Raw genomic sequence first — 25964 nt, 5'->3', positions numbered from 1 at the left:
TTGGTGTGGTCATGGAGCTCATGGAGAGAGGATCACTGGCCTCCCTACAGGTAACCAGGGGTGGAAGAACCACTCATCTTTAACTTAGAGGTACTCTGTAAAAAAGTACTCTGCTTCAAGTAAAAGTTTTGAATTTAAGATTTTAAAAAAGAACAAAAGTGATGATTGACTAAATTGAAATTTGAATCTTGTCATTCCAAAAGAAAATCAAATGTAAATGTTGGAATTATGCAGTTTTTACGTTCAAATTGTTTATTTTGAAGGAAAAGAAACAACCTAAAATATAACGGATGATTCCAAACTTTGAAATGGTAGTGTATACAAAGCAGAAGTTGTATTTATTGCTCACTGACTCCACTATTTGTCGATCTGTAACTTTGAAAACAATCTTACAGGAAGCCTTGGATGGACCTCCACCCTGGCCGCTGGTCTTCAGACTGGCTCACCAAGTGGCTCTGGGTATAAACTTCCTCCACAGTCTGCCCCGTCCCGTTCTCCACCTGGACCTGAAGCCCCCCAACGTGCTGCTGGACGACTCTCTCAATGTCAAGGTGAGTCCCAGGCTTTCAGGGGAGGTCAGGCCTCATGCTTACTTTATATTGTTATAATAGTTTGCACATTTTATGGAGACTACATAAAGGCTGAAAGACATGTACTGTAACCCTGAAAGATACATGTTTTTTCCCTAAATGTTGCAACTTGATAATAAGCAGAAATGACTCTAGATAAAAAGGAAGTGAAAGTGTTTTACTGTTTTAAAAGAGCCAAACTCCAGGTGTTAACATTGTACAGTATGAAGCATTATTAAGAGGAGTAAAACTGATCTTTGACTGAATAAGAAAATTTGTTCAATTAATAACTTCACATTAGCACTGATTTCAGGAATACATTTTTTTCCGATTCCATTAAATATCAATTTGGGATATTTCAGGGACACTAATAATTTAGTTCAGAGGGTGTGCTGCAGAAGCGGTACGCGTCATGTCGACACAAGTGACTTATTTCTTTTAGTTAGCATGAAGGCTTATATCCGTATTTGTATCCGTACAGTCACAGGCGATATAAGTCAAGACCTGCATGTGTCTTCTCTGTCTTTATAGTTTGTAAATCTGAAATGCAACCAGATATCTGGCTTTAGGTCAGGCGCTGCCTTCAGTGGAGCAGCTCTGACTATGTTATGATTCAACTAAGGTTTGCGCGTCTCTCACAAGATCTCGTTACACTAAGAACAAAAGGCCACGCGGGGTTAAAACTCAATGCAAAAGGCAAATATTAAGAGATTGTTCTCTGGATTTTATGAATTTAATTAAATTTTTTACAATTGTGTGTATTCTCACAGCAGTAATATGAAAAACTAAATTTTGTATCATGTCCAAAAGTAACAATTTGAAGATGTGTCAAATAAATACAATTTTCCTCTTTGTTTTCCTCTTAAGATAATTTAAACCATTACATTCCTCATTTTCTTTACAGTGTTGCTTATCAAAATAGTTCTCAATTAATACAATAGTGTAAATTGATTAATTATTGGACTAAATGTTTCAGCTGTACTGTATGAACTGCAAAACACATTTGATAAGCTCCTTGTATACTGTGTTTGCAAAATTCTTGATTTGTAAAGTAACTAAACAACAAATGCAGTGGAATAGAAGTAGTAAGTGGCATAAAAAGAAAATACTCAAAGTAAATCCCTTTTCTGCCACCTTCCTCTCTTTGCTAATTCTTTCTGCAGTTTACAGCAGGCTCGGCGTTATGGGTGGGCCTGACTGGCCTAGGCCCACCCACTTTTCAACAGGCCCACCCAAAACATTTCCTCAAAAAACATGAATTAATTAATATATTATAATTTGGTGAAGAACTATTAAAAATTGGCAAATAATCTCATAATTTGTGCTAAAATTGTCTTAATGTTTAGTTTTCAAAAACAATTTAAAAAAACTGGTCATGTCTATTTAGCGCGACCAGCGTCGGTGCTATAGTTCCTTTGCCTCTGCCTCGCGAGTGGATGATATAGCCCCTATGGATATAGTCCTGTGGATCGGTCTTCTGTGGATGAGCCCGCAACTCAACCAGTGCTAAAGTATCCGGTCACTTCTTCTGCTGAGTTTAATTGTGTAGGACCGCCAGAGGATAATAGTAAGGTATGTGGCTACTCTGCCTGTATTGTATTATGTCGTTATATGAGATATATGGATTAAAATAATCAATTCATAACCCGCTACAGAAGCTGCAGGCGCAATTCTATTTCTATAACAGCTTGTTAATGTTGTCAAGTTGTTGTTCCCTCATGGTTTTCTCTTGTTATGGCCAGTAATGCTTTAGGGCTATTAATGCGATTTATTTATTTTTGTTAAACATGTTTATAACATGAATCATCACACTAAAGTAAGGAAATAACTTGAGTCTTGTTTTACATGACAGATGACGTTGTCAATGAACACGTTCTGTGGCCGAGTATTGATTGAAACTGTCGGGCAGTGTTGTTGATTTGTATTATCGAAAACTTAAAACAGTTGAAAAGAATTGTGAAATATTCGGCCTCATGTTATACGAGCAGAACTAAACTATGTTTTGGGGAAATATTAGATTCCTGACCACTTTTACAGTCTATAGGCCTTAGGTTAGGAGAGATGCCCTATAGCACAGCCAGGTATGGTGCGTAATGGAGATTCCAAAGCGCTCTTCTTTTGGGCAGAACCAAGGAGAGCGATCGCGGATAGGTCCGTCCTTTGCACCGAAACTTTTTACAATGCAACAACATATAAATAGCATCAAGCTATTACAATCTTTATTATGTAAGCACATATAATATATATAATATAACAGTAGCCTATATTAGCCAGTCATTTGTATTAGGTTAAACAGGGATTTGATAACGTTTTTAATTTAAGGCCCACCCACAATTGGTCTGGTCCATCCAAAACTGGAATCCTGGCGCCGTGCCTGGTTTACAGATTTTGGCCTTACCCGGATTACTTACAGCGTCACACAGGTTTCCAAGAAGGACGATAAAGAGGGAGGGGGATGACCAACTACATGCCCCCGGAGGCGTTTGGCTTAACATACAAACCTAAACAAGCCTCTGATATCTACAGGTACAAGAGGCCTGAACCAGCACATGGATAAGAGCATTTTATTTATCATACAATACAATAAAAAATGAGGAAAAAATCCAACCTTTAAGGACACCAATTTTCTTTGTGAATGAATAATGTATCGTAAATAAATAAATGTTCTTCCTTAAAATACAGGGGGCATAAGTCAGTCCACCCCTATGTTAAATTCCCTTAGAGGCAGGCAGATTATTATTTTAAAGGCCAGTTATTTCAGGGATCCAGGATACTATGCATCCTGATAAAGTTCCCTTGGCCTTTGGGATTAATCATCCTCACATACCCTTCACCATACGTAGAGACTGGCTTGGTTTTATTTCAGTTAGCCTAATAGCTGGTTTGATTTGCATTGAGAGATGATTTTATAGAAAGTACCCCATTTCTCCATCTCCTCCTCCCTTCCTCTTTCTCACTGGTGTACTTCCAGTTTTTTACTTGGACTTTGTCTTGGTGTGACACGGATGTTTCCTTTACGTTAAACATCTGGTAAGTAACACTTTTCAGCAGATTTTTGATCTTTCATTAAACTGTAAAAATGTGTTTAGTTGGAGAAGAGTTTAGTTTGGTTAGGGTTAACTGTAACAGTTATCAACTCGTAATCCTAACAGCCACCGTGTTCAGGGTCACCAGCTGCTCTAACAACAGGAGCTAACCAATGCTAACCATGCTAACCATAATGGAGCTGTTTCCAAATCAATATTTGAGAAATCAAATGTAGCTCTGCTGACAAAGTGAGACAGGACTGGAGGTGATCTGTTAGTGTGAGGACAAGAAATGACTCATCAAACATTACTAAAAATCACTTATTCATATTTCAAACCCACAACTCATGACTCAAACTCGTTTGTTCTGTACTGCAGTAAAAGTACTAATACACACTGTCAAAGCCTTAAAGTTAAAGTTCTACTTTTGAAGATATTACTGAGTTAAAAGTACACAAGTATTATCAGCTAAATGTATTTAGTCTATCAAAGTAATAGTACAGAAATATTATCAACTAAAGTCATCAGTTCCACTTCCCTTCTTCTACTTCCCCTCAGCCCTAGATATTATGTAACAGCCTATTTGTTTGTTTTTTACAGTCATGAGCAGCAGAGAGTTGATGTTGCTGCTCTTTAGTTCATTAGATGGTTAGTTAGCTCCATCTAGTGGACAGATAGTAGAACTCCATCATTTGATGGGGGACAGCTTAAATCATCAGTGTAAATGAAGGATGTGTCAGAACTTGTCAGACTACTTAGATCCACCTGGCGTCATGCATTGTATTCAAACCACGGCCATCTTCCAACTACTGAGACAGACTTGGTTTGTGTGTGCCTGAAGGAAAGAGCAGCTGATTCTCTGTTTTCTACAGTATCTGTGACATGTTAGAGAGGAATGAGAGACTAATGTGTCCTGTGATGAAAAGCTTGTTATAGTGACAGAGGTCATGTCTCCCAGCAGGTGAGGACTCTGCTATGAGTCAGTGTGAGGACAGAGAGGAGGGAGCCCCTCCCTCTAAAACCACTCTGTGTGGGGACCATGACAGCCAGACCAAAGCTCAGAGGTGAGATGATGATGATGGACTCTTCTCCATGTTAGAGCTCAGCACTCACATCACTCCTCCATCAGGATTCACACTGAATATATATGTATATAATATTAACTATATACTTTATTAGTCAGAAAAGAGCCAACGACTGATTATCAACTGAGATGAGACACACTCAGATTTCATTTTTGTTGGTGAATAGGATGCATGAAAAGACTTTGAACCCAGCTGTGTGTCCATGAAGAGTGACTGGTCTATGGATCGTCTTATTCAGTTTAAAGATGAACAAGCTGCGGATGGAAGGTAAGAATTTAAAAGTGAACTTTGTTATTATCTGCCTCTCCTGAGAAGAATCCAGACTTTGTCCAGAGCTTCGTAGTCTGTTGTAAGACTCAACGATATAATGTGGCAGTGACATCACAGTGTACACCTACTGTATGAATATATAAATAAAATTAACTTCTTACTTTATTAGTCAACAAAGAGCCAACAATGAGTCAGCATCTGTCATCAGATTACATTTTGGTGAATAGTTACTCATCTAGTGTCTTTGTTTGTATCAGGATGCAGCAGCAGAAACCAGGACCTGAACCCAGCTGTGTGTCCATGAAGAGTGACTGGTCTATGGGTCATCCTATGCAGTTTAAAGATGGACAAGCTGTTGATGAAAGGTCAGAATTTAAAACTTTGTTATTATCAGACTCTCTGAGCTTCATGGTCGAGGTTCGGCGATGCCACAAAATGTGGTTTTGATCTGATGCCCAGTGATACCAGGACCAGAACCACCAAACAGATTAATTGGTTTAAAGAAATGCCAATGAACCAGATCAGAACCTTTTTTGGAAGTCATTTTAACAGTAGTAATAATAACACTACATAAAGAGACAAAAACAACCCAACGCTAAGTTATACAGCCCTGCACAATGGACTTGTACCTTTCACTGTATCTGTGCTGGATCCTCCTGCTCCATACTCCTCCTGCCTGTCCTCCTCCTCTTCATCATTTTCCTCCTCACCACCACCATGACTGGACTTAACTAATAACAACAGAAACAGTAATAAACTTGAATACGTTGAATACTGTATTTACATACAAAATAAAAGACTTGTAAACTTGTGATAGACTAGAATTATCGGCATATATTAATGAGTTTAGTAAGTCATTGTTATAATAGCATAATAAATGCATATTCCTTCTCAAACCCACTTTGACCTAATGCACACATATTATTGCCAAACATACCAATAGTGCACCTGTCATGTCTCTTCTTCTGGGTCCTGGTCCTGCTTCATCAGTGCTGCTCTCGCTGACAGTGCTAACTTTGGCCTTTCCACTAAGGAGCATGTCAGTTAATTTAGCACATTTTGACACATCCTGCTCCAACAGTTTTTTCTTTTTAATCTCAACTTTTTCAGTTTTCTCTGTGTAACCAACAATTCAAAACTATCTGTAACTTCAGAGGGAGGTGACATGGCTGAGGGTCAGGCTAAGCTAATCAGATTTATTATTTTTTCAATATATTTTTAGCAACAATAATAATACAAAACATCCACAATGGGACAGCACAGCAGAATGACATAAAAACAATGCTCAATGTTTTTCTGGAGCAAAGAGAGGTTGGAAATGTCTACGAAGACATCTTCCAGTTGATCTGCACACACCTTAAAGGTGCTCTAAGCCATGTCACATGTTTTTTAGGCTACAACATTTTTTGTCACATACAGCGAACATCTCCTCACTATCTCTTAGCTGGCTGTCCCCAGAACACACTGTAAAAAAGTGGTCTCTGTAGACAGCCCAGGCTCCACAAACCCCAAGCAAAAATCATATGTGCCAATGTGCTAAGCTCCGGACGCAGCAACGGTGGCTCTGCAAAATAGTCTTGGGAAGAACTTGTTTTGGTGGAACATTTGCCCCCCCGCAAAAGAAAACGCCACATTCAATATTAAATGAAGTTAACTGTTGACACAATACAGTAACGTGAGCTATTTAAATTAGCTGATACATGGTTAAACCTCATTGGCTCTTACCAGTATAATTTTGTGTGTACTTCGTCCACAGCAATCCCACAATCTTTCCCAAAATGTCCCAGTTAGAGAGGAAATGCCGTAAACATTATTTGCCTTGTTGCACGATCTTAATTTTTTGAAAACTTGCCATTTTCAGTTTGTAGCTTGCTAGCTTGTAATGTGTTGTTGTTTCCCGTAGCAAAGGGATTTGGAGAATGGCAACAAAGAGATCGGAAGGTGAAGGGCACGTGCCAGATGTCAGGCAATTATCCTGGAAATATAATTATATTCATCCAGACTACTTCACACTGCTCATAGTTCTCCGGAGTACATACCTTACTTCTTGTACTTCCAAAATCCCAAAACCCTGTGTTGTAGGCATTTGTCAATACAAGAACATTTTTCCTTCCCTGTGAGTGAGTTATGGAAACAAACAACGAAGATAAAGCATGTTGGCTCTAAATAAATCCTAAAACTAATGGTGTATTGAATTGCACCTTCTGCCATTTAGTAGCTCATATTGTGGCATTGCTGTCCCTGTTAAAAAAGATTCTTCTGATTTGGGAATGTCTGTTCAGTAATCCTCCATAAGACGTCATTGATGCATTTAGTGATGTAGCCAATGAACGCATCCATGTATGTGTCTAAACTATTGACCTGAACCACATCACACTCCATTGTGTTACCTCAATAGCCACAGTTGCCATTTTGTCATTATAAGGACTGTGTGCAGTTCTTACACTTAATGTTTTCTCTACAGAGTTCACCAGGAGAGCTCAGAGGGCCTCGGTGGTCAGTCTGATCTGCAGCAGCAAACAGAGCTGGACTCCATATTTATGGTGTGTACATATTAAAAGAAAGTTTTCAATATTAAATACAGATTAAATGATAAACTACCATTCAGATCCCAGTAGTCCATGCTGCTCTCTTTAAACCAGCAGACCTTCAGACTGAGAGATGAAGCACATGTTGAGTTATTTAAGCTAAATGTTCACTTGGTCATTCTGTTCCAGCTGTTGGAGGAAAGCATCGTCACTTTTGTAAAGAACGAGCTGAAGAAGTTTCAGAAGGTTCTGAATCCAGATTACCCAGAATGCTTAGAGAGTCAGAGGGAGGATGAGAAGGTTTTGTATGGTGAGGATGAGGCGCAGAGGAGGAGGAGCAGAGAGGCATTTCTGAAGATCACACTGCACTTCCTGAGGAGAATGAAGCAGGAGGAGTTGGCTGATCGTCTGCAGAGCAGTAAGAGGATTTTAACAGATTTTTAAATGTGACATTTACTAATGTCTGAAAAGATGCATTCAAATATATACTTATTTTTTGAGGACATCTAAATGTTGAAATATGTTCTTTGACTTATTAATCTTCCTTGTTTGTGTGTTCATTCAGGAAGTCGTTCTGGAGTTTGTCAGCGTAAACTCAAGACTAACCAGAAGAAAAAGTTCCAGTGTGTGTTTGAGGGGATTGCTAAAGCAGGAAACCCAACCCTTCTGAGTCAGATGTTCACAGAGATCTACATCATGGAGGGAGGAACTGCAGAGGTCAATGATGACCATGAGGTCAGACAGATTGAAACAGCATCCAGAAAACCAGACAGACCAGAAACAATAATCAGATGTGAAGACATCTTTAAAACCTTACCTGGAAGAGATGAACCAATCAGAACAGTGATGACAAAGGGAGTGGCTGGCATCGGGAAAACAGTCTTAACACAGAAGTTCACTCTGGACTGGGCTGAAGGCAAAGCCAACCAGGACATTGAGTTCACATTTCCATTTACTTTCAGAGAGCTGAATGTGCTGAAAGAGAAAAGTACAGCTTGGTGGAACTTGTTGATCACTTCTTCAGTGAAACCAAAGAAGCAGGAATCTGCAGGTTTGAAGAGTTCCAGGTTGTGTTCATCTTTGATGGTCTGGATGAGTGTCGACTTCCTCTGGACTTCCACAACACTGAGATCCTGACTGATGTTACAGAGTCCACCTCAGTGGGTGTGCTGCTGACAAACCTCATCAGGGGGAAACTGCTTCCCTCTGCTCGCCTCTGGATAACCACACGACCTGCAGCAGCCAATCAGATCCCTCCTGACTGTGTTGACATGGTGACAGAGATCAGAGGGTTCACTGACCCACAGAAGGAGGAGTACTTCAGGAAGAGATTCAGAGATGAGGAGCAGGCCAGCAGAATCATCTCCCACATCAAGACATCACGAAGCCTCCACATCATGTGCCACATCCCAGTCTTCTGCTGGATCACTGCTACAGTTCTCGAGAAGATGTTGAAGAGCAGAGATGGAGGAGAGCTGCCCAAGACCCTGACTGAGATGTACATCCACTTCCTGGTGGTTCAGTCCAAACTGAAGAACATCAAGTATGATGGAGGAGCTGGGACCAATTCAAACTGGAATAAAAAAACGAAGATGATTGAGTCTCTGGGAAAACTGGCTTTTGAACAGCTGCTGAAAGGCAACCTGATCTTCTATGAATCAGACCTGACAGAGTGTGGCATCGATATTAGAGAAGCCTCGGTGTACTCAGGAGTGTTCACACAGATCTTTAAAGAAGAGAGTGGACTGTACCAGGACAAAGTGTTCTGCTTCGTCCATCTGAGTGTTCAGGAGTTTCTGGCTGCTCTTCATGTTCATCTGACATTCATCAACTCTGGAGTCAATCTGCTGTCAGAAGAACAATCAACATCCCAGCTGCCTAATGCCTTCAGTGTCAAACCTAAAGTAAAACGTCTCTATCAGAGTGCTGTGGACAAGGCCTTAGAGAGTCCAAATGGACACCTGGACCTGTTCCTCCGCTTCCTCCTGGGTCTTTCACTGCAGACCAATCAGAAACACTTACAAGGTCTGATGACATATGCAGGAAGTCGCTCACTGACCAATCAGAAAACAGTCGAGTACATCAAGACAAAGATCTGTGAGGATCTGTCTGCAGAGAGAAGTATCAATCTGTTCCACTGTCTGAATGAACTGAATGATGGTTCTCTAGTGGAGGAGATCCAACAGGCCCTGAGTTCAGGAAGTCTCTCCACAAATAAACTGTCTCCTGCTCAGTGGTCAGCTCTGGTCTTCATCTTACTGTCATCAGAAAACAATCTAGACGTCTTTGACCTGAATAAATACTCTGCTTCAGAGGAGGCTCTTCTGAGGCTGCTGCCAGTGGTCAAAGCCTCCAACAAAGCTCTGTACGTGCACACAGAACTATCCAGATTAATTTAGTTTTTCTTTAATTAGAATTTGTTTTTGTTTGTTTGTATCTGTGTTCTTATCTGTTGCTGATTCCTTTTCAGACTGAGTGGCTGTACCCTGTCAGAGAGAAGCTGTGAAGCTCTGTCCTCAGTTCTCAGCTCCCAGTCCTCTAGTCTGAGAGAGCTGGACCTGATTAAAAATGACCTACAGGATTCAGGAGTAGATCATCTGTCCTCTGGATTGAAGAGTCCACACTGCAGACTGGAAACTCTCAGGTTGGTGTTCAGTTAATTAAAAAGTATCACCCTCTGAGCAGTTATTTTTTTCCTATGTTAATTATTGGATTTACTTTTTATTGAATCCCTTTCAGACTGAGTGACTGTGACCTTTCAGTGAGAAGCTGTGAAGCTCTGTCTTCAATTCTCAGCTCCCAGTCCTCTAGTCTGAGAGAGCTGGACTTGAGTAACAACGACCTGCAGGATTCAGGAGTGACGCTGGTGTCTCCTGGACTGAAGAGTCCACACTGCAGACTGCAAACTCTCAGGTTGGTGTTCAGTTAGGTCCTGAGTAACAATGCAAGTTAAAGCAACATTGTGTAACATTAATATTTTTTTCTCGATTTGTGTCCCTATAGTTTCACAGTAATTTAATTCTACACTGCTATCATAAATATCATACCTCTACACATGCATTTTTTATGATGACATTACTTGTAATCGAAATCTAGCGAGTCAACAACTCTGCTAACAGAGTCAAAGGATCAACAAGACGTAGCAACCAGCTAATATTACTAAATAGTCCAACAACAAGAAGGCCAGCTCGCTGTCCTGCCCTTTTTTATTTTGCAAAACTCTCTCCAACGTCTAAAAGCAAGTCAGAGTTGTCTGGCAGAAGCTCGGCTACTCTCTTCTGTTCTCTTTTTAGCTTCCTTTACTCTTTTCAGCTTACCTTCGCTACACCCTGAGGAAGGCTCAAGCCAATGTGACGATCCCCTTTTTGACAGTCTCACTATGTTGTGTATGTGGATCTGCACATGTCCACATCACAGACAGACATAGAAACAGTTATCAGGAGTTCTGCTCTTTATTAAACTTGTTTTAACTGTGATCATATAGTGGAAAGTTTTTTTAACAAAAGTATGACAATATATGTCTTACAATACCTTGTCTCTCTCACAGTAAGATATAACATAAATAAATTAAAACATTAGCTTCTAAGGCCTTTCTGCTATATAAAATACAGTGTATTAAATAGTATAGTGTCTTTGACACCGGAATGTATCTTCTCCAGTAACATTTTTCACATAATTAAAGTCAACATCAAATACAGTGACAGTAACTTGCCCATGGGGAAACCAGACCAAATCAGGATAGGCATGTTGACATCACAGACAGAGACATAAAGGTCCTACACAATGCACAGTAAGTCAGAACAGAGAAATAGCATTAGAAGCAATGCCAAATAGGCTACATTTAGCATTCAGCTCTGAGCCTAAAATTAGTGACTCACTAATTACGCTGGGTTTGTACAGGCAGCTTCAACAACAGCAGGACGGGGCAATTAAATGCAATCCCAGTCAAAAATCGATACTAGCATAAACCTTCTTCCTTATCCAGCTGCAATAAATACGCAGAGGAGGAGAAATCAGTCTCCACAAAATCATCTGATTATTTATTTGAGCTTTAGAATGTAATCACTGCAAAACAATTATAAAATAAGGTTTATTTATCTTTCTCTCTCTAATGTACAATGACAATTTAAAGTAGCTACACACCAATATTTCTTGTCATGTACAGCTGGACTGTAAAGCCCCACCCATTTCTAGCACTAAGGGTAGTTGTTATATATTGCTCCCGGGTTGTGGCCAGGTCCTACCTGAATTGACCGTGTGTGTATGTGCGTGTGTGTGTGTGTGTGTGTGTGTGTGTGTGTGTGTGTGTGTGTGTGTGTGTGTGTGTGTGTGTGTGTGTGTGTGTGTGTGTGTGTGTGTGTGTGTGTGTGTGTAGTCTCTCAGGCTGTATGATCTCAAAGGAAGGCTGTACTTCTCTGGCCTCAGCTCTGAGATCCAACCCCTCCCATCTGAGAGTGCTGGACCTGAGCTACAATCATCTAGGAGACTCAGGAGTGAAGCTGCTTTCTACTTTACTGGAGGATCCAAACTGGAGACTGGACACTCTGAGGTATGGATGGATGAACACTTTTTTTTGTCACTAACTGATAAACTCAGGTTCTTGTTGAATCTTGTTGAAAGTGAAGGTATATTACAGGGGTTCTCAATCTTATAACACAAATACTGATTTTTACTCAAGGTCAGAGGTCTGGAACGATTTGATTGGCATTAACAAAATAAGATTTAATCAACTTACATATCACTTTTATGCAACATACTTTCAAGTTGAGTACTTACTTTTCCTAATCAACTTTTGTAGTGTTACAGGTAGCTGAAATTCGTCTCATTTCACACTATCACGGTTAAACCTTGCAATTATCCACAGCCCTGGAGTATGAAGTTGATTGTGACTTTGTTTCTTCCTGCAGGGTGGACCATGGTGGACCGCAGAGACTGAGACCTGGTGTGAGGAAGTGTGAGTGTGTTTTAAGTTTGCTCTAAGAGAACTCAGCTGTGTGTTACACTAATTTAACTCCTTCCTGGTGCTGGAAGTATATTATAAGATGAGGTTACTTTCTATTTCAATGTTTTACTGAACAGGATCCTGAGTGCTTAGTAGGTGATGTTGAATTGGATAACTCTCCCTTTACCAGTGGATGTTATTATTATAGGCATAAGTAACTATGAAGAAATAATCAAGAAACAATAGCACGGTGCCTCCACTGTTGAACTACCCAACACACTATGAGCTATATCGGTATTTCCCCAGAAACAAATGTCAGGTATTTTACATGTAAACCGTAGTAAAATGAAATGTTCAGGATAGTCAGGTAAAATGTATAACACAAACAAATGTATTTTACTATTCTGGATTATCTTTTTGTGTTGTATTCAAATATTTTGTTTTAGTCTTTTTTTCAAGATATCCCTTTATGTTATACATAAACATCTTTACTGCTTTTACAGTCTCAAATAAAACTCTTAACATGTGCCAATGCACTTAAGAATCCCTTAGAGAAAATGATTGCTACCAATACATTCAGTGGCGTAATGAGCCAACAACGGGCCCTTAAAGGGATACTTCACCGATTTAGCATTCAGCTTTGTATCAGTAGAAACCCGATAGTATTTCTGAATGACCGTGCCTCCCTCCCTCATGTCCCCCTGAGACGAGAGATCTCTGCATTTGGGGCCTGGAAAAAATCTTCCGATGACGTAAAATGCCGATTTTTGCGTCATTGGAAGATTTTTGGGCCAGAGGCAAAGGACTACAGCCAGTAGTAGGATCTACTCCGTATGTTTTCAACACGCCCACCGAGGTTGGACTGCCGAGTTCGTCGAGGTATTCGAATGATAAACGACTGTCAGCCATCTTGAATCTTCGCTAAACAGGCTTTTGGTTTTCAGCAGAAAACATTTACAACAATTATCTGCATTCAAACTACCGGACGTGTGTACCACCGGGATACATCGGTACAGATCGGAGAATATGGAGGAAACGTTATTACAGACGCAATACTCGGCACACTCCACGGCCGTACTTACGCGGAGACCAGCGGTGTCGCTCAATGCCGCTAGCCGGCTAGGGGACATCTTCATCAGCTAGGTGGAAAGCTAACGCTAGCTGTCCACCTGTCCCAGCCATCCTGCTTGCAAGTGTCTGCTCATTAAACAACAAGCTGGACTACATCCTCCTTCAACGAAAATCCCAACGTGAGTTCAGTGACTGCTGTGTTTTTGTTGTTGTGGAAACATGCCTGAACAACAGTGTACCGGAACCGGGACTATCCAGCTACCAGGCTGCTTCGCTGGCCCGTGGAGGTGGGCTGTGTTAAACGGACTGGTGTAGAAATAAAATCCAACTAGCTACTGCTAACTGCTGGTGGAGCGTGTGACTGTTAAATGCCGACCATTCGACATTCCACGCTAATTCACGGCTGTGTTTATACTCTGTGTTTAGCTACACCAATGCTAGTATGCGCGTAAGCTGAACTTTATGGATCCTGCTTGCAAGTGTCCGCTCATTTAGACCACAAACTGGACTACATCCAACTTCAACGACACTCCCAACGTGAGTTCAGAGACTGCCGTGTTTTTGTTGTTGTGGAAACCTGCCTGAATAGTGTACCGGACTGTCCAGCTACCAGGCCTGCTAGCCCTCCGAGCTAGAGATGCTCTGTCGCCGGGTAAAAGAGGTGGGCTGTGTTAACACCGAGTGGCGCAGAAATGTGGTGATTTGTATCCATTTAACTGTTAACTGCTGGTGGAGTTTGTGACTGTTAAATGGGCCATTCTACATTACACACTAATTCCGGCGTGTGTATACGTCGCGCGGGTGTTTACAGCCCACCAAGCGCTAATGCTAGTATGCGTTAGCTGAACTTTGCGAGCCTATAAAGTGTGTGTACTAAATGTAGCCTGTTTCGGTATGTCGTTTTTTATATAATGTCGTTTTTATATATGTTAAATGTGTAACACCACTTGAGTCACGATGAAACATTGTTTCGTGTATATGGTTGAAATGACAATAAAACACGCTTGAGTTGAGTTAAATGCCTCTGTCGGTCTGCGGCGGTAGACGCTGGCTTGGGAGTGGACTCAAAGCAACGAAGCAGGTGCATTCTGGGATTTGGTGTTTTTCATCCATATAAGACCAAAACACATTTTCTGGCTTTTCTCGGCCTAGAAGGCACCAATTTCAATTTTTTTTCACATTTCTACTACATAAGTGACCCAATTTAAAGATATATTCAGCTTTCCAGCGGTGAAATATTCCTTTAAGCAGGATTATCAAGGCGGGCCACCCTACTATAGCACGTGATGACGGTGCAATGTCCACGAGTAGGCTACCATGAATAGGACAGGATAGGATCATAGAGACACTGCATATAAGAGATGAGATGACTGACAAAATCAGGAGTAGCCTACGTGCACCACAACAACAAAAAACACGGGTGAATGCGCACCATAACACATGAAAAAACACACAAGGGCAGTCCTTCCAGGATTTTGCGTCCTGTTTTTGAGATTGTTGCGGCCCAAAAATGCCTGATTTCACGGGAGCTTTTGTAAAAAATTGCGATAAAAGTTGCAATGTCTTTTGTATGTTTGTTGCAATGAAGTTGTAGAAGACAGTGAAAGTTGCAAAAAATATAGTATATATATATACTTGTTTTGGGGAATAATTATTATTATTATTAATGAATTACTCTGAGCTGAGATTTCCTAGGGAACCTTACCAAAAAGGCTCAGGATGCTGCAAATGTTGGGATAATATGAAAGTGGCTGGTGGATTTAAGACAAAAAATAATAATTTATTGAATTAATCAAATATGAACATATTTGTCACTATCAGTGGCTTGTTGATCTTTACATTGTTAGTTAATTTCCTATCCTGGGCTGGGACACACATTCATACGGTTTGATAAAGTACTTATTGGACTTTAACTTATCATTGCACTTAGCGTAGCTGTCCTCAATTTAGGTCATCGTGGACGTCTCATCTGCGTTTTTTCCTGCATCCACTGTGTGTGATTGTGTGTGTGTGTGTGATTGTGTGTGTGTGTGATTGTGTGTGTGATTGTGTGTGTGTGTGTGTGCACGTGCGCGCATCAGTCGCGGGGGAAATGGAGCAGCAGCCCCGCCCGCTGCAGAGAGCCGACAGTATTGAAACAGCAGCAGCTTCAGTGACAGTGTACATTGATGTTAAAATGTCTACATGTTGGCAGGACGGTCTGAAAAGTTTTGCACGGTCTATCGCTGTACGTTTTGTTGGTAAATGTGAGATGTTCGAGTCACACACACGTCTTGTCTTCATAACAGAAACTAGGAAATTAATTTGACCTGTTCTCGCTCCCGCTTGGTCAGTGGCTGCACCTGGGACTGCTGGGATTGTCGCAAGTAATGAAAATGCGATAGGGGGCCCCGGCTGTCAATCAATATCTTCCAGTGTTGCGGGCCCCTGATTGGTCCGGGCCCATAAGCACCATTTACCCTGCTTACCGATAGTTACGCGTCCGAGTACATTTCAAGCATGTGTCCTCTAACCCTTTTTCACTTAAATATAAAACTTTGGCAGTTGACTTAAATTGTACATAGGTAAGTTACCCTTTTAAATAAAATAAAACTCCTTTCTTTCTCTCACAAGAACACACCAGAGTAAACCAATACTTTAGACGATTTTAGCTTATCAAATATAAAACGGTTACCACTTTAAACATTATTTATATTTTTGGGATTTAACCAGTTTAACCTTTTTAAATGTTCCAAATGTAATGACGCGCTTTGGTTTTTAACCTTTGGGGCTCTTAAGTTTGTGGAACAAATCCTTAAATCCTTTAGAGCTGCAACACACCAGACAGACTCAACTCCATGTAATGTTGCGGTGGCCAATCATGTAACCAGAGATCAGACTTGTCAGTGGGTTTAGAGCTATGGTTTGAGGCGGTGTGAGAGTCCCGTACAGGAAACAGGAAACATCACTGCCTCTGAGGGAAAAAAAATGAAACCCAAGCACCGAACTGTTTCCTCCAAGAACAAAACACTCGCTCGTCTCTTTTCTTTCTCTCTCTCCTGTGAAATGAAGCTGCCTTCAAGAGCAGTCGGAAACGTTAAGATCTATAACGTTCTGATGGAAAACAGTAACTGTGAAATATAAATTCTACTTGTGCTTTGTTTGGGGTTTAAGAACACAACAGGATGTTACACAGATGGGCTGTTTCAGTGACACCCCCACTGCGGAGAACGTATTTTCGTTTTCGGTCAAATGGCCTTTTGTGCTTGGGGCATTACTCTAATAGCATCAAAATCGCTACTTGCTACTAAGAAGGCTCGACACAACATAAGACTTTGCTCCAAGTATCACCAGGGGCTCTACACTAGGGATGCACTGAAGCCAGGATTCGGATTTGGCCGATTATTGGGCTTTTTGACGGGGTTCAGTTTCTGCCAAACCTTAGAATTTTTTTTCCACCAATCCACGCGTTGCATTTCCGATTTGTCTGTTGGTGGCGAGGACCCTAAACAATACACAACATGGCCGCTGTTAAAAACATTTGCGTATGAAACATCTGAAAGAATACGAGTTGTGCAGCAACTTCAGGTACAGCAAAGGAAGGACAGTCACAGCTAAAAACTTGTGTTAACCAGACAGTACCTCTCCCAGGCTGTCAGCTGTTCTCTCGGTAAATTAGTCTCAATACAGTGGGAGCGGAGTGACTGAACGGCCGGTGTTATGTGCCTTCTGGTTTTTCCACCTACTGGTTTCCGAGCCTGTCCAGATGCCGTGTAAACCTATCAACCTACCCACGTCAACAGATTCGCTACATATTCATAAACATTTTACTGGCCTTTGCATGTCGCAACTCAAATCAAAATTATACTGAACTGAACTGAAAATATGAGCCCTACATAACATTGTACAGCGGGAAAAATGTGTTTTAAAAGTATTTAGGATGATCCGTGTCGCGCTGGATTCGTACCTCCCTCAGCAAAAATAAAAACTTAAGAGTCCACTTCACCATCCACTATACTATCACGTTTATCACACCAGCTATCAGGACATGACTTTTTTTTTTCTTTTCCGTCAGTAGGCCATGAATCACTGTTTATCTGAGTACTCCGAAACAACAGGTTACCTTGATTTAGGCTTAAAAACATAACTATATCATGCACTCCAACCTTCTGCTACACCTCTGCGCTGCCCATGTGCAAGGATTCATCATAAATTATAGCAGGCAGCACACGGATTCTGAAACAATGGGTCTAAAACAACTGGTTACCCTGGGCTGGAAACGTGATCTCGAAGCTCTCAAACAGCTACAATAACATGTTCCTTGGATTTATGAAAAGAAGCGATATTTCTATTGACATGGCTTAAATGCCTACAGCTACGTTTCCAATAGCATACAACGTTATGTTTACGACCCTAGCCTACAATAACATTGTACAGCGGGAAAATGTTTAAAAGTAATTAGGATGATCCATATCGCGCTGGATTCGAAACTTTATCAGCTAAATTAACAGCATACCAAACCATTGCACTGTCCACTACACTACCACATCAATCATAAAAAGTTTTAGAACATGACTTTGTTTTCTCTCAGTAGGCCATGAATCACTGTTTATCTGAATAATCCAAAATAACTGGTTACCTTGATTTAGGCTTAAAAACGTAACGATACCGTGCACTCTAACCATCTGCGCTATCTGTGTGCAAGGATTTGTCATAAATTCTACCAGGCGACACACGGATTGTGAAACAATGGGTCTAAAACAACTGGTTACCCTGGGCTGGAAACGCATGATCTCGAGGTTCTCACAGCTACAATAGGCTACCTTGGATATGAAAAGAAGCAATATTTCTATTGACCTTGTTCTACGTTTCCAATAGCCTACAACGTTATGTTTACGACGGAAGATAACGTATTTGAATACCCTACAATACAAAGTTCTGTTTAAGAAATTTGAAATATAGTTTGCGCCCAACTTTTGAATTGTTTTCGTTGTAGCCTATAGGCTCTATGTCACCACCCGGATATCAGAAGATCAGTTTTGAAATTGGTGTAAGATGAAAGGTGAACCTTGTTTTCAACACTCGTCTTAAGAGTGCATCGTTGCAAGTTGTTTCGAACCAATTCAGAACAAGCTCCGTGTGTTACGTGATTGCAAGATAAATGAGGTTGGAATGGTGTGTGGGAATATAGGCGAACATGGTAAGGTTTAAGGTCATAAAATGAAAAGCAGCAAATCCTTTATTGGGTTAAATATTTTGTCTTCTGTCACATGGCGCTGTATAACTTTGGAAACGTAGATGTAGGCATGTGAGCCATGTCAATAGAAATATCGCTTCTTTTCATGAATCCAAGGAACATCTTATTGTAGCTGTTTGAGAGCTTCGAGATCACGTTTCCAGCCCAGGGTAACAGTTGTTTTAGACCCATTGTTTCAGAATCTGTGTGCTGCCTGCTATAATTTATCTATTTATTTAACTAAATCAAGGTAACCTGTTGTTTCGGAGTACTCAGATAAACAGTGATTCATGGCCTACTGACCGAAAAGAAAAAACAAAGTCATGTCCTGGTAGCTGGTGTGATAAACGTGATAGTATAGTGGATGGTGAAGTGGACTCTTAAGGTTTTATTTTTGCTGAGGGAGGTACGAATCCAGCGCGACACGGATCATCCTAAATACTTTTAAAACACATTTTTCCCGCTGTACAATGTTATAGTAATGTAATAGTCACTCAGCTGGCGATAGCGATGTGCTTTCCTACGATGTGAAAAGAGCGTGTGAATTCAACATTAAGTTGTTACATTTAACTATTTTAGAGGCTGTGGACGCTGTTTACTTTATTAATGTGTTTACTGTGTTAATGGACTAAGGATGGGAGGAGGATTCGGTATTCAGTTTATAAGGCATGTGTCATATCCATTGCGCCATCGCCATCTCGAGCATTGAAAACATTGTTTGTGTACACAGTAGTTTACTAAAAAGAAAGGTTTTGAATAACTCACTTTAGCTCAGTTGGTTTCTCCGCTCGCTGCCATCTTGCCAGTCAAAAAGAGTCGATCTCTGAATGCACCGTAACAGGCAGGGGCGCAACTACCCAGTGTCAGAGGGGTATGCAGCAACAATTTTGTGTCAGACATAGGCTAATTGTTATATTTTCCATCTCTGTCTGCACTATTTTTTCCCCAAAAAATGACACCGTGAATAGGTTGGTCAACCAAACTTCAAACCATACTGGACATTTAGTTTAGTGTGGTCTAACTAACAGACCTCCTACCAGATGTCATCACCTCATGTCTGTCTCATTCACTCCTTGCCTGTGTTCTTCTCCACTAAGACATATTGTCAAACAAACATTATGTAATAGATTTCCCATATTAGTTTTTCCATATTAATAATATTAAGAAATGAATCTGCTGGTATCAAGTGGCTCTCCCTACACTTCCACCTAATGTTAGACCTACCTGTCTTCCCCTGTCTTTCCTTATCCACCATCCTCACACCTGAATGAAATGAACTCAAAATATAGCAGCCTCAATTCAATTCTTAAATCAGCCTAGTGATGGCATCTGATAAGACAACTATTATGCAGTAAGGTTGTGCTGCTGTTGAAATTACATTCACATTTTGTATTTAAAAAAATACAAATATGGAGAGCCACTTAGCACAGACCTTTAAAGAGAGAGAGAGAGAGAGAGAGAGAGAGAGATGTGACCCTGTAATTACAGCTTCCATGTGACCCTTCAGATGTAACTATAGCCTGTATATGTCTAACAGCTAATGGTAAAACAAAATATATGCATGATTCCATAGTACCAGAGTTATTGTATTAGTTATGTTTTCCAGATTATTGTCATCTATTGTACATGCTAACTTATATTTTCCAGTTTTCAGCTCAGCAACCTCAGTTTTGCATATTCTAAGCTAGCCGTAAACCCCCATTTGGCTGCTACATTCCCAGTGTTAGCAAACGCTAGCTAGTCTGTTAACATGAATATTTGGCTGCTACATTCCCAGTGTTAGCAAACGCTAGCTAGTCTTTTAACATGAATATTTGGCTGTTACATTCCTAGTGTTAGCAAACTCTAGCTAGTCTGTTAACATGAATATTGGGCTGTTACATTCCTAGTGTTAGCAAACACAGTCTGTTAACATGAATATTTGGCTGCTACATTCCCAGTGTTAGCAAACGCTAGCTAGTCTGTTAACATGAATATTTGGCTGTTACATTCCTAGTGTTAGCAAACACAGTCTGTTAACATGAATATTTGGCTGCTACATTCCCAGTGTTAGCAAACACTAGCTAGTCTGTTAACATGAATATTTACAAGCCTCCAAGCACAGACGTCACACTTTAAATCCTATCTGTTGCCTTTCACCGTCCACTTATTTAACTGCTTTTGCATCCCTTGACATGCTATCTCCTTTTCCCTCTTTCTTTTTCTATTTTTAGCCCCTGACAGCTTTTTTACTTTATCCATCTTTTTCCATAGACGACAACTCACTACTGTACCTGCTCGCTCGTTATGTAATAACATTGAGGAAATGCAGAAATGATTTCGAAATGATTCCGAAACGCACAAAAGCAGCTAGATATAAAAAATAAATTTTAAATAATTTATTTTCTTCTTTTTTTAACCATCGCTTTGGCGCCCCCATGGTGCTGCGCCCCTATGCGCGCATATAGCGCATACCCACCTTTTGCGCCACTGGTAACAGGGAGGAGAGTGAAGACGGACAGCTCCTAAAGTTTAGTTCCATATAAATGCACAGAGAATTTGTTTTGTCGTTAGTGAAAACCAATATTGACCTTGTAGTTGAAAAAGGAGCTTCATATAAGAATGACATTTCCTCCTATAGAGTCCGTCCAGATGCACTCTGAGGTTGACACTTTTTCTTTTTTCACTTTTTTCTTCCTTCCTAATTATGCTTTTAAAGGAAAGTTTGACTCGGGTACAGTCACAAAAAGACCTTAGGTTGCATTTTGGCGAGAGTTACGCTTTAACGAAGATCAAAACAGCTGAGTAGAGTCAACGAGCTGGATTGGATGGGAAAAAAACGAAACCCAAGTACTGAACTGTTTCCTCCAACAACAGAGCACTCGCTGGTCTCTTTTCTTTCTCTCTCTCCTGTGAAATAAAGCTGCCTTCAAGAGCAGTCGGAAACATCGAGATCTATAACGTTCTGACGGAAAACAGTAACTGTGAAATATGAAGTCTACTTTTTCTTTTTGTGGGGTTTAAGAACACAACAGGATGTTACACAAATGGGCTGTTTCAGTGACACTCCCAATGTGGAGAATCGCCCCGTTTCTTAACGAAGAAGAAAACAGCCGAGTAGAGTTAACGAGCTGGACTGATGAAACCTCTGCAGGCTGCAGGTTCACCAGGCAACCGTCTGTGTGGCACTCAGGTCCGGCGGCGGAGTCCCTCCTTATCCAAGACAGTAGTCACAGCAGCTAATTAACACTGTCCTCCATAGGGCCGCACAGTGGCCCTCATTGATGAAACGTGCGTACGACCTAAAACAGGCGTAGGACGGGCGTACGCCGATTCCTACGCAAAGCTCGGCATTTATCTATTTGAACGTGAGCGTAGACTGCGATAAAATCTCACGTCTGGTCTGAACTCGTGTACGCCAGTTTTTGAGTCAGTGTGGACTGGCGGTGCAGCATATAATCAGTTTAACAGGAGAAGAAGTCATCAGTTGATCACTTATCAGCAATGGCAGATCTGGCTCTTTTAGAAGACCTCTATGCGCCGGTACATCAGGGCACACCTACGCACACGTGCCACGGTGGAGCGCTCCATGGGATTGTTTAAGGGCAGATGGCTCGCATCAGCGGGGGGGGGGTAGCCTATACATGGAGGACAAGCGCTCATCCTCAGCTGTTGCCTCGTTCTGACTCATGAAAAAAACACGAGTAAAATAAAAGACACTGCATAAACTCCGCTACTGTGTGTTTATTCAAATATAAGCACACCTACATGTAGGCCTAAGAGATAGAAGCCTGTATATTACTATTAGGACTATAGAAAACATATGTCAAATGTATAAATTAGATAAACTTCAGCTGGAGTCCGATCTACTACGGCAACACTGTTGACCTCATCAGTGATCTCTTTCGATTCCGCATTCTTTCTCCAGCCTTTATTACCAGTTTTCAGGCTACTACTACGTCAGTGCAAATGAACCTGAGATATCAGGGTTTCAATCTCCACCTCTGAAAAGTGGCGCTTCGCAGCCGGATTACATCTCGCCATCTCGTTAATTGTAGGGGCGAGGCCTCAAAACCCAGAATATATTGGGGCGTGATATTTAAATTACGAGGGTTTCCAGCCGCTGCATTTATCAACGTACGACCATTCTCACGCTCTGATTGGTGTGATACAAACGTTTCATGAATCACACATAAAGCCTGTCATAAGATGATTTCTGCGTTCATATCTGGTTTCTACGTTTGATACGGTTGATAAATGAGGGCCGATATGTTGTTTTATCCTCATCTCGATATCAAATGCCGCAATAAACACACCACGAAAGACTGTTTGAGATAGTTGGAAGAAAATATCAGTAGAAAACTTTAACACTTTAAAATATAACTGCCATTTATGTTTGAATGTTGGCCAACAAGCAATCTGGCCTTTAACATCGGTTTATTCATTGTAATAATATTGTTATAGCAATATTCAATCCAGACCATAGGCGGTGCAGATATGACTAGGCTACATTATTTTTACCATGTGTGCAAGTATGAATACTGTGTGAGGATTGGTGTGTGTGTGTGTTTATGTGTGTGTTAAGCTGTGTGTGGTGTATTTGGCCTGCTGCATTACTCTTCTACAAATAACAGCTACTGTATGAAAGCTGCAGTAATGGTTGTCTAAACCCGGCTTGGTGGCTGCTATTTGAAATGTTCGGTGGGCTAATCACAGTTTTATGGTGCTGTTGTCTCGGCAACTCTAGTTTTAACTTTAGTTAAAAAACATAAATCAATCTCTCTCGTTCGCTCGCTTAGTAAACCGCGTCAGAGGTGGGTGTGTATCTGCGTGTATGTGTGTGTGTAGGCTGTGTGTGTCAAAAGAAACTCTAAATTTCAGATCACCATCACTGAAACATGGAGCGACCCCATAGCACCAGGAAAAGAAAATCTCTGGGGCCACCACAGTCCTAGTCCTCCAGTGAAGTCCTGGTTCCTCCCGGTCCTCGGTGAAAGCTGCTGCTGGTGTTTACAGCTGACCCTCATGGCGGCGCTAGCTTAAACATCAACAGTTAACAGTTAACACTTTTCCAAAGCTAGTGGAAACAAAAACACAGCTAACCTGCCTGAACTTCACTTCAAACTACGGGATAACAAGTTACCAAACTGAGAGTTGAACACGACTGTTAGCTGCAAAAATTATACTTGTGCCAAAAATTTAAAAGTCCATTAGTCTCCAAACATGAGTCAGCTGGACATTAAACTTAGTTTTTCTCTCCTCTGCTGACTGCATGGTTCTCCCTCCAACGTGCTCTACATGTCCTCTCTGACTTCCTCCTTTCTTTTCTACTCCCCAACAAAGTCATCTGATTGGCTAGGAGTGTAGCTCTACAGAAAATAATTCACTTAGATTACTCCCCTGAAAATACATTACACTTCACTTCAAAACAAAGCATCATGGGAAATGTATTTTCCATTGTATTTACCCAGTTATGAACTGAAACACCATTTATTCATGTAGTTAACTGTATAAAAGAAACACTTTATTTATATTTATTTAACAGTATTTGTGTATGTCCCTACACTTGATTTTTAGATTTTCTTGCCTGAAGTACAAAGATAAATTTCTCTTATGAGATAAGTTTCTGTTTTTGTGGCTAGAATGATGTTAGGATTTAATGAATTAATTTAAAATCCACAAACTGAACAAACTAAACATGTTGAGCCAACAGAACTAATACATACATACATACGTTAATCAACAGTCGAGCCAACAGAAAGATAACTTTGTTTCTTTATTTTGTATTCACACATAAGTTGTTGTGTTCATGTAGCCTTCAGTTTTCTTCTCTGGACGTTTTTAATAAATAAACGTTGAAAAAACCTCACAGGTCATAAACGCAACATGCCATAATTCATGTCACAAAGATGTTTAAAATGTGAATAAAGTGAGCTGAGGTAGATTTATCTTCCAGTTCCTCCCTGATGGGAGATATGGTATAAGATATAAGACACAGACGCAAACATATTATAAATATTACATTTTCATAAATGAAATAGTATTTCTATGAAGTGAACATCAGCTAATAGCAGTTTTAGAAAGCAAATGGTTGAGAGCTGCTTTGTGCTGCAGTACAAGAAGATGTGACAGTTTTATTACTTAGACTTTATTCAGTTCATGTTTCTAGATTTGGATCATCAGCTGTCATCATCGGGTCAACACGAGGACAAGAAGCTGAACATTGTTGACATGTTGACTCTCATGTTCACTAACTGTTCATGTTGTTAGAACTGGATTGTTAAACATCACTCACAGCTGAATATGAAATGAATGATTTTCTTTCAGTTATTGTCAGTAAAGTTGTTAATAACTCATCAGATGATAACCTGCAGCTGTATTGTGTCTTGTTCTCTCCATCAGATGTCTGTGAACTGGAACTGGACACAAACACAGTACACATAAGACTCAAACTGTCTGACAACAACAGGAAGGTGACACGTGTGGAGGAGGATCAGTTATATCCTGATCATCCAGACAGATTTGACCCCCGGGCTCAGCTGCTGTGTAGAGATGGTCTGACTGGTCGCTGTTACTGGGAGGTTGAGAGGAGAGGAGAGGTTGCTATAGCAGTGAGTTACAGAGGTATCAGCAGGAAAGGAGACAATGATGACTGTAGGTTTGGAGGGAATGATCAGTCCTGGAGACTGTTCTGCTCTGATGAACAAAGTTACTCTGTCTGGCACAATAACAGAAGAACATCCATCACCTCCTCCTCTCTCTCTAACAGAGTAGGAGTGTATGTGGACGTTCCTGCTGGCACTCTGTCCTTCTACACAGTCTCCTCTGACTCACTGATCCACCTCCACACCTTCAACACCACATTCACTCAACCTCTTTATCCTGGGTTTTGGCTCTGGCCTGGTTCCTCAGTGTGTCTGTGTCCTCTACAGGACTGAGAGTCTCTCCTATGGACAGAAACACTGACTGAAGATCAGCTGCTGAAATCAAAGTTCAGTCTGTTCACCATCACACACACTCTGCACTGTGAAGCAGATCTGAGACTCAAACACACAAAACATTCATCTGATTTCATCTCTGGGATTATCTACATTTGAACTGTTGGACTAAAAACACTTCATGATATGGAACATCTAAAATAATAATGAATAGTTATTTGTAACTATTATTGCTTTTATTTTTGGAATCATTCTGTAATAGATTTAAAATTTGGAAAACGTTTCTATAAACAATCATCATATAGTCTAATGTATCTAAATGCTTTTAATAAAATCGATAT

General features: G+C 40.6%; 1 protein-coding gene across 1 annotated transcript; it reads left to right on the top strand.

Moving 5' to 3' along the window:
• LOC120570757 (NLR family CARD domain-containing protein 3-like) lies at positions 1-25964 on the top strand. The gene is given in 13 exon segments (XM_039819284.1): positions 1-50; positions 396-551; positions 4557-4659; positions 5202-5315; positions 7415-7493; positions 7668-7896; positions 8044-8460; positions 8463-9843; positions 9949-10122; positions 10218-10391; positions 11854-12027; positions 12386-12432; positions 25088-25964. Coding segments are annotated over 11 exon segments (3414 nt in total). The 5' UTR covers positions 1-50; positions 396-551; positions 4557-4570; the 3' UTR covers positions 25624-25964.

The sequence above is a fragment of the Perca fluviatilis genome, chromosome 2, assembly GCF_010015445.1.
Source record: "Perca fluviatilis chromosome 2, GENO_Pfluv_1.0, whole genome shotgun sequence".
Classification (NCBI taxonomy): Eukaryota; Metazoa; Chordata; class Actinopteri; order Perciformes; family Percidae; genus Perca; species Perca fluviatilis.
The sequence above is the reverse complement of the archived record's forward strand: the minus strand, read 5'-3'. Positions and strand labels throughout refer to the sequence as shown.